The following is a 14753-nucleotide window of genomic DNA, read 5'->3' as shown; positions in this document are numbered from 1 at the left end:
ATCTCTCTTTTAATTTGTGGCGTCAAGAGGCGTGCGCGGATGAAGCAGACAATTAAAGGGAAATGATCGGTTTGATTGGATGCGCGTGGCACATTTTCAGTGTAGAAAGCCGTCTGATGCTTTGCAACAGAGAGAGGCAAGCTACCTTAGCTAGTGAACAAGTCTGTCAAAGGTATGTATTAGTCCGCTGCGTGGGCTGTGAGTCAGGCCTTGGGGACGGCTAGCGAGTCTAGACCAAGCAATATCATGATCAAATCTTGATGGAGTCAGGATCTGCTAGAAAGGAAAGTGAAGGTGCAATTAATTAATGCGGAGAATGTTATAGCTAACCAGGTAATAAAGATGGATGGCGACGCGAGGCAAAAAGTCGAAATGAGATGAACGTTGGGCACTTGTGTTGTTCACATGTTACTATTAGTTTGGCTTGCTGCCCAAGAGGATCCTCCATGATGGATGATGAGCGAATCACGGGAAGCTAAAGTAGGCAAGAGAGTAGCCGTTTCGAGACGATGGTTGGTAGGATTCATTAGTTGATTTGGGGCAAGGCATCTACTTCCATACTTGTTGGCATTGCGACGACGTTGTATGGAAAGGAATATTCTGTCCGTGGTAGCTAGACGAGATAGAGATTGAGTTGAACTGCCGTCTGTGAGGAATTCTGCCGATGAATTGATGCCTGGCACTAATTATGGGCTGCTGACCAGGGGGGACTTTACAACAATGGAACTTTTGGAATATGTACACCTCCCTTGTCTATGTTACAGATTGGACGTTTAGAAGGAAGCAAGAAAGAGCGATTGTCTATTGCAGTCGGGAGATATCAATGCTCCTGCCCGAGGAATTCGCAAACTTGTAACAGTCAGAGATAGTGGTACATCCATGGATGACAAGTATCCCGGGATATGTCGCACGTAACACATAGCACGTAGCATGTAGTACGAAGTACGGCATACTCTCCAGCTTGGGGCAAGTCGACTCAGCCTCGGTTTTCTTCATGGCAATCTACAGGTCATAGCAAAACGGCGGCGGTGAGTTAGGGTGGTGTGGTCAGCACGGCAAGGACCGCAAGTTCAACCGCACGGGCGGGAATGGTATAGTTCATGCGAATGGTAACGTCTCACTACCTAGAGCTAGCAGGGACGGTTCTGAGGTAGGGGAGATGGAGATGAAAGACTGACGGTACAGGGACAAGGACGACGACGAGGTTCTAAACTACTTTGCCCTCATGTTTCCGAGACACTCTGTCTCGAAAAGGGTTAAGCTGCACATGGGCGTTGTCCTCTGGCGCGCCTTGTGCGTAGTGGCCTTCCGTAGTGATGGCTGGTGCGCTGACTGCGGTATTGAGCAAACGGTCAGCAGGCTCAGGAGACGTGATGCGATTCGTTTGTCTCTTTCAAGGCTTCGAGGCTTTCGACTCCTTGGACACGGATGATGACAGACCGACCGCTCATGTCGTGGACTCATCACACATGGTTGATCATGGCCTATTCGGTCTGTGTCTTGACTTGTTATGTACATATCTACACTGCAGCTGCCCGGTTCAACTTGGTGGCCATGGTGAAGCAGCATTTCAAATCCAAGAATGTTGATTTTTCTGTGTATAGTGCCCGTTGACAGAACATGCCGAGGGGCACAGCCCGGGGAATCCAGGGCGAAGGGTCTATCTATTTGATAGTCCCGGTGGCAGAACATTCGATGCATGACATGTTTAGACGTGTGCCTCAAAAAGACATTTACCGTTGTTGTGCAGTTGTGACAGGGGCTTCACATTGGCAGTGATGGGCGACACCAAGGGCACGGGTCTGGGATCACGTAGCGCAAACCCTGGACGGCACAGACAGGACAGACACACACCAAACACCAGCACAGACAGATGGGGTGGAGACATTGCCACACACGGGACGATGCAGGATGAGGCGGAGGAGAAGGAGAGGTGGTTAACATGAACCAGTCGAGAGAGCGGATGGGTGCACCTAGACAGTCATGTAAACAAACTACAACGGTACTAATACATCGTACATGTGTGCAGGTCTAGGGCGTAGAGGGAGGGGTTGGCTCGGGTGGTGGCTGGATAGCTGCGTAATGTACAGTCCAGGATGCGCATATCAAAGTCTGTTGCAGTAAGGTCAGGTCAGGTCCAGTGTCTGAAGTACTACATCCATCTACGTACACATAGCAATGACAGCATGTTGGCATTGTCCCAAGAACCTAGCCGGACAATTAAGGGAGAGCCTGGAGGACGAGTAAGTATGTATGGTAGCTGCAGGCGGCTGATCTGTATATACGTCTGCATCTACATCTACTTGTCCATCTACATCTGCATCTGCACCCACATCTGCGTCTGCATCTGCATCTGCAACCGCATCTGTCAGACCACCTGGTCGGCACTGCTACTGGACGTACTCGACCGGTGGATGCTATTTCTTTTGGGCTGGCACTGGCAATTTGCTTTCGTCGGTGCCGTGGGCCGGAGTAGTCCGGCGATCATAGGGCCCTCACGTAGTAGCTTATGTGCCAGCTAATGTGTTCTCTTGTTCTCGTGCTGTTCTGGTGCTGTACTAACATGTAGTGGATTAAATGACCCCGACCAGGACGAATCTTTTCGGGCACTAATGAGCGAATAAGGATAAGGAGGATGAGAATTGATAGGGTGAGGTCTAGGGTGAGGTTTAGGGTGATTACTACTCAGAAGTTAGCAAGGCTTGCCTGAGACGTGTGTGCGCCACCTGGGCAGTTTTCTTTTCCATAGCTTAGTCCGACGGCGCAAGCCAGTGCCAGCCAGCCATCACTGCTCCGGTTCACTGCTCACTACTGGCCGTAACAGGGAAACACACTCCACCCTACGCCCTCCTGAGTCCTGAATGGGACGTGGTATGACGGGATGGGGTAACCTCGAGAAGCCATGCTCTAGAGAAGCCAAGTAGAGCATGGCCATAATATAATGATAGATGTTCTAATCACCAAGTGCCATCGCTCCCTCACTACGGCACTACGTCTCTCTGGCCGTAAAGCAGGCATAGATGTCGCGGTGCAGACGACAAGGACAAGGACAAGGACCAGCACAGCACCAGGACCAACAAGACAGTATCTCAAATCGACAACACACATGGTCACCATCTTAGTCTAGGAGTAGCATCAACTGCTATCAACACTACTACTGTTACTACCACTACGTGCCTAAGTAGTAATACAGCACTCTGATCCGTTGAGGCGATCATTCCGAAGCTTCCTTCAGCCTTCCCACGCGCTCGGCTTGGCAGACAGGGTAATCAAGCGCTGCGCAGGCAGCTAGTTGGCGGTAAGTGAGTAAGTCGCATCACTGTCATTGGTGGTATTCGCGGTAGTGGTGGTAATATTAGCAGACACGGGCTATGGGTATCAGTGGTAAAATTAGTGGTGGTATCAGTGGTATTAGCGGTATTACTGGTATTAATGGTATCAGTAGTATCGGTGCCTAAGGTGATATGATCCAATTCCTGCCTTGTTAGCCTTATTGGCTGTCTTCCCTAGGTACTGAACTGACTAGCCCTACTATTCTCCCCACCCTGTCACTGAAAACTAACGCGCCCTCTTTGCTCTTTGCTCTTTGCTCTACGTTTACTTTTTCCTTTCCCTGCTTACCTAGTATTCTTATCCCTAGCTCCTTCCTTTACTTTTACTATCTACCATCTCTTTCAACCCTTACCGTAGTTACACGTTCCGCGCTGTAATATTCTATCATGTATTACTTACCGTATTGTAAGTGCCCCTAGACCATAGCCTGCACATTCTCCCACTGCACCCCCCCCCCTTCCTTCTCCTTCTCCTCCTCTAACTTCTCTCTCCCTTCTCTCTCTCTCCTCCCCCCCCCCCTCCCTTCTTCTCTACTCCCCCCCTCCTAGTATACATACATAGTGGCTAATCTTCCTCCCCTCTCTACTAGAACGAATAGACGGAACTAAACTCCAAACGTAGCTCCACTCCACTCTATCTCTAGGATCACTTCTTGTACCTTGTCAAGCTACCTAACGCCCGCCCCTCCTCGTTTCTTCTTTTCGAAAAAAAAACACATCCCGACGACACAACGACTTTTCAGTATACTACTGTCCCAAAAAAAAAACACCCCTCTCCTCCGCTCTCGTTAGTGAGCCCCAGCTTCTGCTCATTTTCTTTCGCTACCACCTCTCTTGGCTGACCTGCCCCGTGCCATCTTTAACGCCTTCGCAACCAGGCCATCTATTTCTTGTCAACCTCATGCATCGTGCCAATGACGCACCACCACCACCACCACCCTGACAATAACACCAGAGCATAGCTTTGTTCCTGCTCTGTTCTCGAAACTCCCTCATCCCGCCCGATCGGCCTCGCGCTCCCTGTCATTCTCTTTGCTACGCTCGAGCCTGTTCACCGCTTGTCTCCAGGCATCCTGTGCACTTTGCTCCGCCTATGGCCCAACCGCTTCTCGCATATTCATTCCTTTACTCCACGGCCATAATGAAAACTGAGGGACCAGATTCTCACTTTCCTCCCTCTATCCCACGTGGTGATGGCCCGTCCTACAAACCTGATCCCGATGCTGGCCCTACCCACACTCCCCATCCATATCAACAGGACCAGGACTCTCGGTACGCCCCGCCCCATTCTCAACGTCCATATCCGTACCGTCCATCGCCTCCCATTTCACATACTACTTCTCATTCTGGCCAAACAACGCCGCAACAACAATCATTCGCTCCTCCGCCCGCTTCTCAATATCCTTCTGATCCCAGGGCTCTTCCTCACCCTCCTCTTCAACAGGATCAACAACAACTTCATCACCATCACCATCAACAGCAACAGCAACAGCAACAGCAACAGCAACAGCAACAGCAACAGCAACAGCAACAGCAACAGCAACAGCAACAGCAACCACTTGGTCATGTAACTCCCATAGCTCCATCTCAAGCTTCATACGGGCATTCACAGCATCCCAACCCTCACCTTACCCTTTCCCATACACCTGCCATATCTCGCTCTCCAGAAGGAGACCATCATCATCACCATCACCCACCACGAGAACACAGACCTCATCTATCAGGCCCTCCTCTTTCAGTTCCTCCTCTCTCGGCTTCTACTGTAGGTCCTTCTCCTGTAGGCCCTTCTCCTGTCGTTCCTCCTCCCTCAGGTCTTCCCACTTCGGAGCCTGGCCCTGGTTTCGTTACGGACTCGCAACCTCTTCAATATCAGCCGCCCGCAGCACCTCAAGTTGAACATCGTCCGGTCATGTACGATCCCTCACAGCACAATGGTAACGGGCATCACTATGCCCATGCGCCGCCCAATCACAATTACTCTGCTCCCTCTATGACTCCTGCGCATTCTTCTTACGGGGTGTCACCAATCGCTACCCAGAATGCATACTGGCCTGCAACTTTGTCCACCAAGAAGCGCACAGTTCGCGCTCAACAGGTGCGTCATGCATTCGTATTCAGAGTAATCTAGACTTATGAGACTAAACCATTCGTAGGCCTGCAAGAATTGTCGTCTTCGAAAACAAAAGTGTGATGAAAATCGACCCTGCTTGTTCTGTAAAGAACAGAATATCGAGTGTGAATATGCGGAGGTTCCCCCTCAAAAGTAAGTTTGCAAAGCAAGCGTGGCAATCATCGATTAACAAGCAAAGGGCCGACAAATCATTTCAACTAGTCATGGAGAAGTTGAACGCTATACAGGAGAAAGGTGAACAGATTGAAGCAAGCTTGAACCGCAGATTGACTCGTCTCGAAAACGGTCCGTGCGCAAATGGCACTCATTCTCAACCAGCACCCCCAAATCATCCACAACAGTATCAACATCAGGATCAGCAACAACCCCAGCAACAACACCAGTACCGGCGAGAGCTAAATGACTTCGATGAGCATAGAACCGCTGCTCATTACCTCTTGAAAACATGGCCAGCCATGGCAAAGTATTTCAATTCCATTGTGCCTCTCTTGGAGAATTACCCCCTTAAGATTGAAGAGGATCGGGGTAGTCTACGGATATACGGTCGGGGTGAAGGTCTAACACATAACGACCGGGCGCAGCAAGTTGGTAGTCCCGCGGGCAGCGAAGCCGACAGCGAAACTCTGTCGTTGTCTTCTACGTCAGACAGCGGCCAAGCTCCCTATGGTTATAATGATAAGGCGAATCGCCTCGATTTTACGCCAACCACGGTTAATAGACTTCTCGCGAGTTATCTGGATCATATGCATGTCTTGCATCCTTTCCTCGATAAAGCACGGCTAAAGAAACAGGTGGACGCATTTATAGACAGAATGAACCCTCCAGCCAGTACAAAATCTCCCCTACCCATTCCTCAGCACCTTTCAGATCATCATCGACCGACGAAAAGACAGAGAATGGATGTCGATGAGGGCGAGCCCACCACCGTTCCGATCTACGCACGACCTGCACAAAGCCATGTTCGGCCTCCAAAGGCTGAAGGGACCATAACGAATGCAATCATCCTGCTTGTACTTGCATTGGGCGCAGTTCTGCATGAAGATAGACCGCTCAGGGGTGCCCTCAACACTCGCAAGGAAATTGCCGAGTCAATCCACTCTCCTTCGACACGAATGCGATATTCACCTGTAACCTCTACAGGTCTTCGGTCGCCCGTCGAAGACAAAGATCCAGGCAGCCCAGCACGCTTAAATAAGGAACTGATGAATCTAGACGTTATTCCTGGTCTACACTACTATGCGTATGCGTCCGATATCCTTGGAAATATGCACGGTGGTAACGAACTTTACCATGCTCAGGCGTTTCTACTAGCGAGCCTCTACATGAATCAACTCGGTCGTGGCCTAGAGAGCTATAGTTGGATTAATTCAGCAGCCCGGGTCATTAGGTTCAACCTTAAAATGTACCTTACTTTCCAGCTATATGAATCAAGCAGAACGCTAATTCGCCGTAGAAACCACCTATATATCAAGCCTGACCCTACGGACCCCGCTGAATGGCGAGATTATAATCGCCAGGAGCATCCCGATGATCTACTGCCCAGTGAGGTGGCCAGGTTCAAAACCAAGATGAATCTCCTTAAGTTCGTATATTGGTCAGCAGTACAGCTTGAAAGGTTAGTCTAGAGCTATGGCACACCATAAATAGTAAACTAAACTATACCTAGTGATATCCTCGCAGAGTTACCGCTACCGATAAGTCATATAACAACCTGGGAAGACAGAGTTGCTTATCCGAAGGGCATTGATGGTAGTTTCCCAGATCTCAACGAAGCGCAAGATCAAGCAGTGTCTGGCGAAACGGGGCAAGTCAACGACCAGCGCGACATTATCATAGTGTTGTATTCAGCACAGATTCAGTTGCGTAAGATCCTCAATCAGGTCCCAATGCATCTTTCCACCTTGTGGAATCAGTCACCACACAACCTCCCAGCTGGCCTCTACGAACCTCCATTTAGTAGAGCGGCGTCAACAGGCATGCCTTCGTTTCTCAATTGGCTGTATAATTGGCGAAACGCGAGTAAAGCGATGGGCGTAGATTGGGATGATTATGACGATCCTCCCACAGATCTGAATATTGCCAGGCTACGAGGGAAATACTACGGCGCAGAAACAGTCATTACTCGACCATACCTACACTACGTATACCATTGCCCAGAAGCCGACCAAGACGTACTTAAACGAGCATGGACTTACATTAGATCCCGAAAAGAGAGCTTGACGGCTTCAAAGCTCCTTGAAGCAGAATGGGGGGGCTCACTGGAAGCTCTTCTTGATAGTGATCCAACTCATTCTCGGGAGGGTATCAGCACCAAAGCCATCAGGAGCATGCTGCTTGCTCACGCTTGCATGTGGTCCTCGATCCGGAGTACGAAAGCTTTCGACGGTATCCGAACACGTCTCAAGGTGACGAATATTTTTGGCACAATTCATGCGTGAGTATCTTTCATTATAATATAATATAAATAAATAGCTAACATGAGACGACAGTCAATTTGGAAATTGCTTGGTTCTTGCACAATGCTGCGAGCCTGTATGGTTTAAAGACCTCGAAGGGTTCACCCCAGTGCACGAAGTCCCCGAACTCCTTGAGAGGACGATGCAAAAATGCAAGACATACTCGAACCTTGCACCGGCTCTTAACAAAGATTATGGGATTCTTGGCCAAGCTTTAGATAGCATCAGAGGATCGCGAAGAGCATCCAGCACGTATCAGATGTACTCTCCAGGCGATCCGACGGGCAACCCACCTTCACGACGCGCGTCAGGAGTTCGATCTGTGCATTCCTCATTTGGCTAGGACGATGGCTATGATTCGGTCATACCTTGTCGACTTGTATCATTGTCATATTCGATTACTTTACTTCAGATCAGGCTTTGGTGGCAAGATTTCTCATTCTACAGAATTTCTTTATACCCCGGCATGAGGTGGCTGCAAGCATTTTAGTTGTTCATTGGGTGGATAGCGCTGCAATCTTTGAGTACTGATTTACCGCATTGCGTATTGCACGCCGGGCTTGGGAGGATTTGGCATATTGGGTGGTAGTTTGGCCTTTTATTCCCATCGTGTCATGGTAGCAACTACACCATTTCGGCATTGTACGACAGAGGTTCCTGGAGGAGGGGGACATATACACAGATATGAATGTATAAGAGAGACTGCTGTCACGCTTGGCAACTTGGCGATGTCCTCTACTCACGGCTCTCCATTACCGTCTATCATTTTCGGTCGTGCAGCCTAAACTCAACGACGAGCAAGGACGTACGACGACAAATCAGGGGTTGAGTAGGAAGAGGCGAACGGAATTCCCTTAACTCCGGATCGTTCGTAGTAAGCGTAGGACTTCCTTGACCAATACCTTACTGGACGAACCGTCAACGTTGTAGATCACTACACTACGGTGCTACTTGATTGGTGGTTGCGCTTTCGGTCTTTTGTGGCTGGATCCTACACGTCTCGGTCGCAGCTCCGAGCCATTCAGAAGCCAACCATGGCAGCCGCGAGCCGCACAATTACCCTAGACTCGGCACAGCTGAGTATCTAGACTCAAGCTCTCGGGCCTCGATCCACCATCCGGGTCCGATTGCTGATCCTCGGCTGCTCGTGGATAGTGGCTAATGTTGCATCAATTCATGTCTTCCAGGGCATCTTCCCTGTTTAGACCCACCACTTCGATACACATATCTGCTGAGACTCAGGCCCACATCAATCACTACTCATCGCTGTGCCACATAGACTTAGGACGGATTCTCTACGATGAGATTTGCGTATCTGCGGCGCATCAGGTCAATACAAACGCGAAGGTCTCCAGTACGCCTCCAATGACTAATTCGTCGGCGTCCACGTCTTGGTGCTCATTCCCTCTTGCATTGGTACGTCTACTTGAAACATTGTGACTATTGATCACGACGGCACTCTCTGACAATTGTTGCAGCCCAACAAAAGATGACGGCAACCGATCAATCGGCATGCGCCTCCTTGCTAGCTAGTCATCGAGGGTCAGCTTCCGCCGGTTATATGCTCCCGCAACGATATTCAATGGCAACAGGCCGTTCGTAGGTCCAGTGACCACAAGTCTATGCATTACATCCTGGTCTGCGTGCTTGCATCCCGAAGCTTTGCATTCAACTCTCAAATGACAACGCTTTCGACATCTTACGCGCGTCGCACGCGATTCACTATGCTAGAAACACACATGGGGCAAGGAGCAAGGAGTTCGTCCATATTGACGCCCTGCAAGATCCCTGATGTTCCCCTGCTGCACTAACTGGATCGCATTGCTACGCCGCACGATTCCACGAGGATCCCCAACGGGTGCTAACACGCTGAGTCAGGGATGTTGTCCCAAGAGACGACGTGCTCACTATCATACATAGGGCTGACAGCGTCGATCGCCCACGGTACCCCTGTCCGTGGGGTGACAAGATACATCACATCTATGCCGCATGGCAACAGGGGCATCCAATCGCACGAGGAGGGACAGATGTATCACGATCTCGGTTTCTCAAATCCCGCGAGTGACATGAGCGTCTTCAATGACGCCTGTCTACTTTGACAGATCATTCTTTACCCAAGCCCTGATAACTGCCCTCCCCCCAGAATGGTGTAATATACAGTGTAATAAATATCATCAGACGGCACAGGCCCTGGTTCTCTATCGCAGGGGATACTGATGACAGTAGTAGTGACTCAACACTAGACATCATGATGAACGAGATATTATCGCCCTTCCACTCGGGCGGAACCCATGACAAAACAATCTTACATCTTGGCACATTCTCAGAGCCGCCAACTAAATTGATTTGTTCGCCATTCCGGTTTTCATTACTTTCCCATTTCATTCCGCGAGACAGACCTTGGGTCTCATCTAGATACCTTTTCGTATTGATACAACAAGTCCTAGCCGACGTGGGGTGTGTCTACACACCCCACACGTTAGATAGATAGATGATCCTTGTCTTTGGTCTGATATCTTCTACTGGTTTCTATGATATCAATACGCTGATCTCTGGTTGACAGCTAGCTGCTCGGCTGTACGGCTGGCAAAGGAGATATCCGTTTGTTACGCCGCCCAGCCCCATTTCCCCAACCCAGCCAGTTTACCGTCGCTATCTTCTACTTACTTGGGCAGTCCCGACCTTTTTCGTAGGTCGTTCTGTTTCTGCTTCTGCTAGCTCGTCGCGTCAGTCGTCTCCCCTGCTTCCGATAAGGAGAGTCATCGCTGTATGAGTACCACTGCTACGTACCTGGTCTACTCGATCAGGTGCTTTGACCCGGCTTTAATTCCCCACAAATTCCCAGAGGGTGGTGCTAGGGGTAGACAAATAGTAAAGCTTCCATCAATTGAGTGAGCGCAGGGGGATTATATATCGTTCTAAAGAGCAGAAGACTACTAAGATTTGGCTGTGGCTTTGGCCTTATTTCGTGGCTGTTTCGCGTGTGTGTCTACAGCACGAGTTTCATGTTGTTCCAGAAAGTTTCTCTGAATAATACAGAATTCAGAATTCAGAATTCAGAATTCAGAATTCAGAATGTGCCATTTGTGTGTCTCCAGTGAGGACTGAGTTGGGATTTACGTTTCTTAGTCGCTCTCGAGCAAGGCATAGTAGCACATTATCATGAATGAGTGACTTCATCAATGAGGCACACTTTTACCATAGTATCTCCTAACGTTGTATCTTCTAGACAGAGGGAGGAGTCTGCTTGATGGCAGAGAGTCATCGGTATCTCCCAGTGCAGTGAACATACTCCTTAGATCAAACCTATGGTACAAAGTGTCAATTTATGCAGATAGGCGACTCCTAGTGGATTGTTCGTTGTGGCAAAGTGACACCCAAGACTTTGCCCGCTACATGAGATATCATATAAAAAGTTCTTAGATTGAACGTTCCAGACCTACTTTGGAGATCGACGGATTTTCTTCGTGGAGGAAGAGGAACTCCTAATACCCATCTATCTGCACGGCTATCTACGAATTCTATTGCGAAAAATAGCATGCCGTTTCTTATGTTGGGACATGGAAGAAATATTGTCTGCTGATAGCACGTAGGGCCAGAGTCGTTATTTAGAACATCACATTGCCCGGAGAAGGATATTATATATGAGCATCCCACATCGAAGAGCGGACCATTCATAGAGTCGCATAACGGCCAGACCAGTCTTTCATGGAATGTTAGATGTAAGTTATATCATACGTTTTGACTCACCATTAGTATATATTCTGTGTCATGCTTCTGAAGGGAACGAACTACAGTTTAACTCGCCCAAAATCACGAAAACATCATACTTGTAGCTCTTCGTCTCGCCATTCATGACTCTAGGATCCCTGAAACGATTACCTCGGGGAGTGACTCCACCATGACTTAAGTGTACTCTTTGTAACACCTCACTTCAAGGCTGATCGACAAGCACGTTATCGAGCACCACGCCACGGTGCACCCTCTCCAAACTTTCCTGGCAAAGCGAATGAGATCATTCGCGACACTTGTCCATAATGGACAGGATGATATCTTGGCCAAGCCATAGTCTCTGAGCCTAGCTAGTACAACTATACGATGCTGTTATGGTTACGCTCTTATCGACGCCTTCATAATACACGACCCACACAGTTGCGTGACATGATGTGGCAACAATACTGCTGCATAGTAATGACGCTGTCTACATGTCTTGGTCATTGCGCGAAGCAGAGACGTATGATTATGACATTGACGACGATGGCGTGCCGTTGGGCGCGACTCTTGATGGTTCGGAGAGAGGTGGTGTTTTCTGTATTACTAGTCGCGATGAATATATATCTGCCTAAGCTTTCAGTCCTTGTCTCTTCCCAGGCGTGTGCAAGCTCCTTTGACGTCGGCGAGGACTGGACCAGACGATCAGGTAGAATGAACGTGAAGCATCAGTATTCATGTGATTTCGGTCTACGCGAAAGATGCCTCCCGCTTAAACTGCAGATGTTACGATAACACTGTCCTTTGTGTATCATGTATGCAGTAGAAGCTACTGTGCATGAATAACTGGACATGCGGGCATCAGACGATTTCAGTTAGGCTCTATGGCGACGGATGCTGTAGTTGAAGTGTGTTTCGACAATGCATCCGGATGCTCTAATCATCCTTGCACCTTACCGTGCATCGCACTCGACATTGCATATGCTGGGTTACTCAACCTTACATATGCATGCACTGTCAATGCTTCCCTCTACCTTTGATGCGGGGTAGTCTGTTTTCTCCTCGTGTGACAAGTGATACTAGTGAAAGAGATCCACGCATTACAGTGAATTTAATACAATGATCAACGTACCAGAACAATGCTTGGTCACCCATGATCAGATCCCACACTATCGGAGTATCATACTAAAAGACACCAGATCTTGAAACTTCCCTTCTCCATAGCTTTCCTACAGAACGAGAAATTTGTACATCATTGTCAGTCACCCGAAAATGGCTGTCGAAGAGTTCTGGGTTGTCAGAGAAGAGCCCTACCAGAATGATATGAAGATTATCGACGCGCCGGACCAGCCCTCGATCAAATTCCCTCTCGTTATTGCACCCTCGAAGCAAGCCACTAAGGACGAAATTCTCAAAGAAATTGCACAGCTAGCTGCCCAGCCCAGCGATACTAGTGGCCACAGCAAGATTCGAGAACTACTGGACGCCAATGGCGGTGCAATCAACATCAAGGGTTTGCCATTGAAGGACCCTGAGGACTTTTCGGAGTTTCTGTCTGCCCTTGCAGGGAAGGGCGAAGGTGCATGGTATCCTCACGTGCATGTGGGAATGGAGGTTCTGAGAAGACCATTGGCGAAGAACGTCATGACCACGAATGAGTGAGTAGATCTTCCGTTTCGCCGGACCTCAAAGTTTGCCATTGAATCTTCCATCTCTCCGTAGTCGTTGTATAGGATTGATCGATCGTGTAAGCTGAATGCATTTCTCACTAGGGGACCCCCATCTCACTTTATCGGTTGGCATAATGAGTATGCCGTCTCTCCAGTGCACCCTGGATACTTGATCCTATTCTGCCAGATCCCGCCAGGTAGGGGTGGCGAGACCAACATTACCTCTTCAGTGGCACTTTATGACCGTCTCAAGAAGTCCGCTCCAGAATTCGTTGAGAAGTGCGGCACCAAAGGTCTCGTATATCATATCCCACACACAGCTTCACAGGTTGGGGGAATCGTGGGAGGCAATGGTCTATACAAGGCAAACGCGTTCGGGCCATCTAATGGAGAGGATGTCTCAACCTGGAGCGAGGAGCGGAAGAAAAAACACGTCGAGGAGCGCATTTTGGATCTGGCCAAGAGAGGAGGCTGGTCCGAAGAGGCGTCCAAGGATGTCAGTCTGCCAGAGTGGCAGAGGAGAGGGTTTGACTGGACATGGGAGGAGAATGGAGATTTGAATGTTGTGCATAGGGTCCCTGGTGAGTCTCGATGTAGTCTCACATGAAGAAGCTACTGACAGATGCTAGGAACGCGAATCCACCCGACCAGCAAGCTTCCGACTATCTTCAATGTACATTAGCCCTACTCTCTTGGGCTGACTCTTGTTTAACTTGTTGCGTTCTAGGCTATGTCCACCAGATACACCAACGCCAAGGTTAACAACACGTGGGAGCCACCTCACACGTACAAGACCAAAGACGGCGAAGAAGCCACAGCCATACCACCCTACGTAAGCAGTTTAAAAAACTCTGAGGCCGCTGGCTGATCCGAAGTTACAGTTTGCTGGAATCGAAAAGGACGAGCCTATCGCTGCTGAGTGGCTGGCTAAGATGGATGAATGGCAACATAAGCTAGGATCCGATATCAGTTGGCAAGCGGGTGATGTCTTGATCATCGACGTAAGACCGAGCCTGTCTTCAGTTCGTCCGAGAGGTATGCTGACCGTCTTGAATTTGCAGAACTTCGCTGTCCAGCACGCGCGTTGGGCTTGGGAAGGTGACCGTAAAGTCCATGCTAGCTTTTGGGACCAAGCTGGGTTTATTGGTCAGCAACTTCCAACATCGATAACCGTTTGATTATGCATATTGGCTGAGGAAGCCTTGGATGAGGCTTCCATCCAAGTGTGTGCAAGATCTGTGGCTGCAGCCAGCCGTCAGTTCTTGGTAGGAGATGGCCGATATTGCGGTTTACAAGACCAAGTGAATCAAGGCCTCTTGAGAGGGTAGCTCTGTAGACACACTAGTACAGTAATATCATCGCTGCCGAGGCTTTGAAGATGTACAATGAATTGCACGATTGGCCGACATGCAGGCAGAACTCGAAAAGAGTAGAACGGTGAGCGAATTGCCTT

At 49.2% G+C, this 14753-nt stretch overlaps 2 protein-coding genes across 2 annotated transcripts; both read left to right on the top strand.

Moving 5' to 3' along the window:
* Nucleotides 1-4160: 4160 nt before the first annotated feature.
* EJ05DRAFT_164985 (uncharacterized protein) lies at nt 4161-8338 on the top strand. The gene is made up of 5 exons (XM_033739442.1): nt 4161-5427; nt 5486-5595; nt 5642-7078; nt 7130-7897; nt 7953-8338. Exons 1-5 carry the CDS (start codon nt 4426-4428, stop codon nt 8260-8262), a joined length of 3627 nt encoding a protein of 1208 aa, XP_033596030.1. The 5' UTR covers nt 4161-4425; the 3' UTR covers nt 8263-8338.
* A 4564-nt stretch (nt 8339-12902) lies between these two features.
* Nucleotides 12903-14478, top strand: EJ05DRAFT_504675 (Clavaminate synthase-like protein; the record flags this gene model as incomplete). The annotated part of the gene is made up of 6 exons (XM_033747606.1): nt 12903-13288; nt 13403-13881; nt 13930-13973; nt 14028-14132; nt 14182-14301; nt 14362-14478. 6 exons carry the CDS (start codon nt 12903-12905, stop codon nt 14476-14478), a joined length of 1251 nt encoding a protein of 416 aa, XP_033596029.1.
* Nucleotides 14479-14753: the final 275 nt, after the last annotated feature.

The sequence above is a fragment of the Pseudovirgaria hyperparasitica genome, assembly GCF_010093815.1.
Source record: "Pseudovirgaria hyperparasitica strain CBS 121739 unplaced genomic scaffold EJ05scaffold_19, whole genome shotgun sequence".
NCBI classification, from domain to species: Eukaryota; Fungi; Ascomycota; class Dothideomycetes; order Acrospermales; family Acrospermaceae; genus Pseudovirgaria; species Pseudovirgaria hyperparasitica.
Note: the sequence above shows the minus strand (reverse complement) of the source record. Positions and strands in the feature narration are given on the sequence as shown.

Bases quoted from the DNA above. Each gene is read 5' to 3' on its own strand.
- EJ05DRAFT_164985 (XM_033739442.1), top strand. From the start codon at position 4,426: ATGGCCCAACCGCTTCTCGCATATTCATTCCTTTACTCCACGGCCATA. The intron at 5,596-5,641 runs GTAAGTTTGCAA...TAACAAGCAAAG, and splicing joins GCGGAGGTTCCCCCTCAAAA to GGCCGACAAATCATTTCAAC. The intron at 7,898-7,952 runs GTGAGTATCTTT...ATGAGACGACAG, and splicing joins ATTTTTGGCACAATTCATGC to TCAATTTGGAAATTGCTTGG.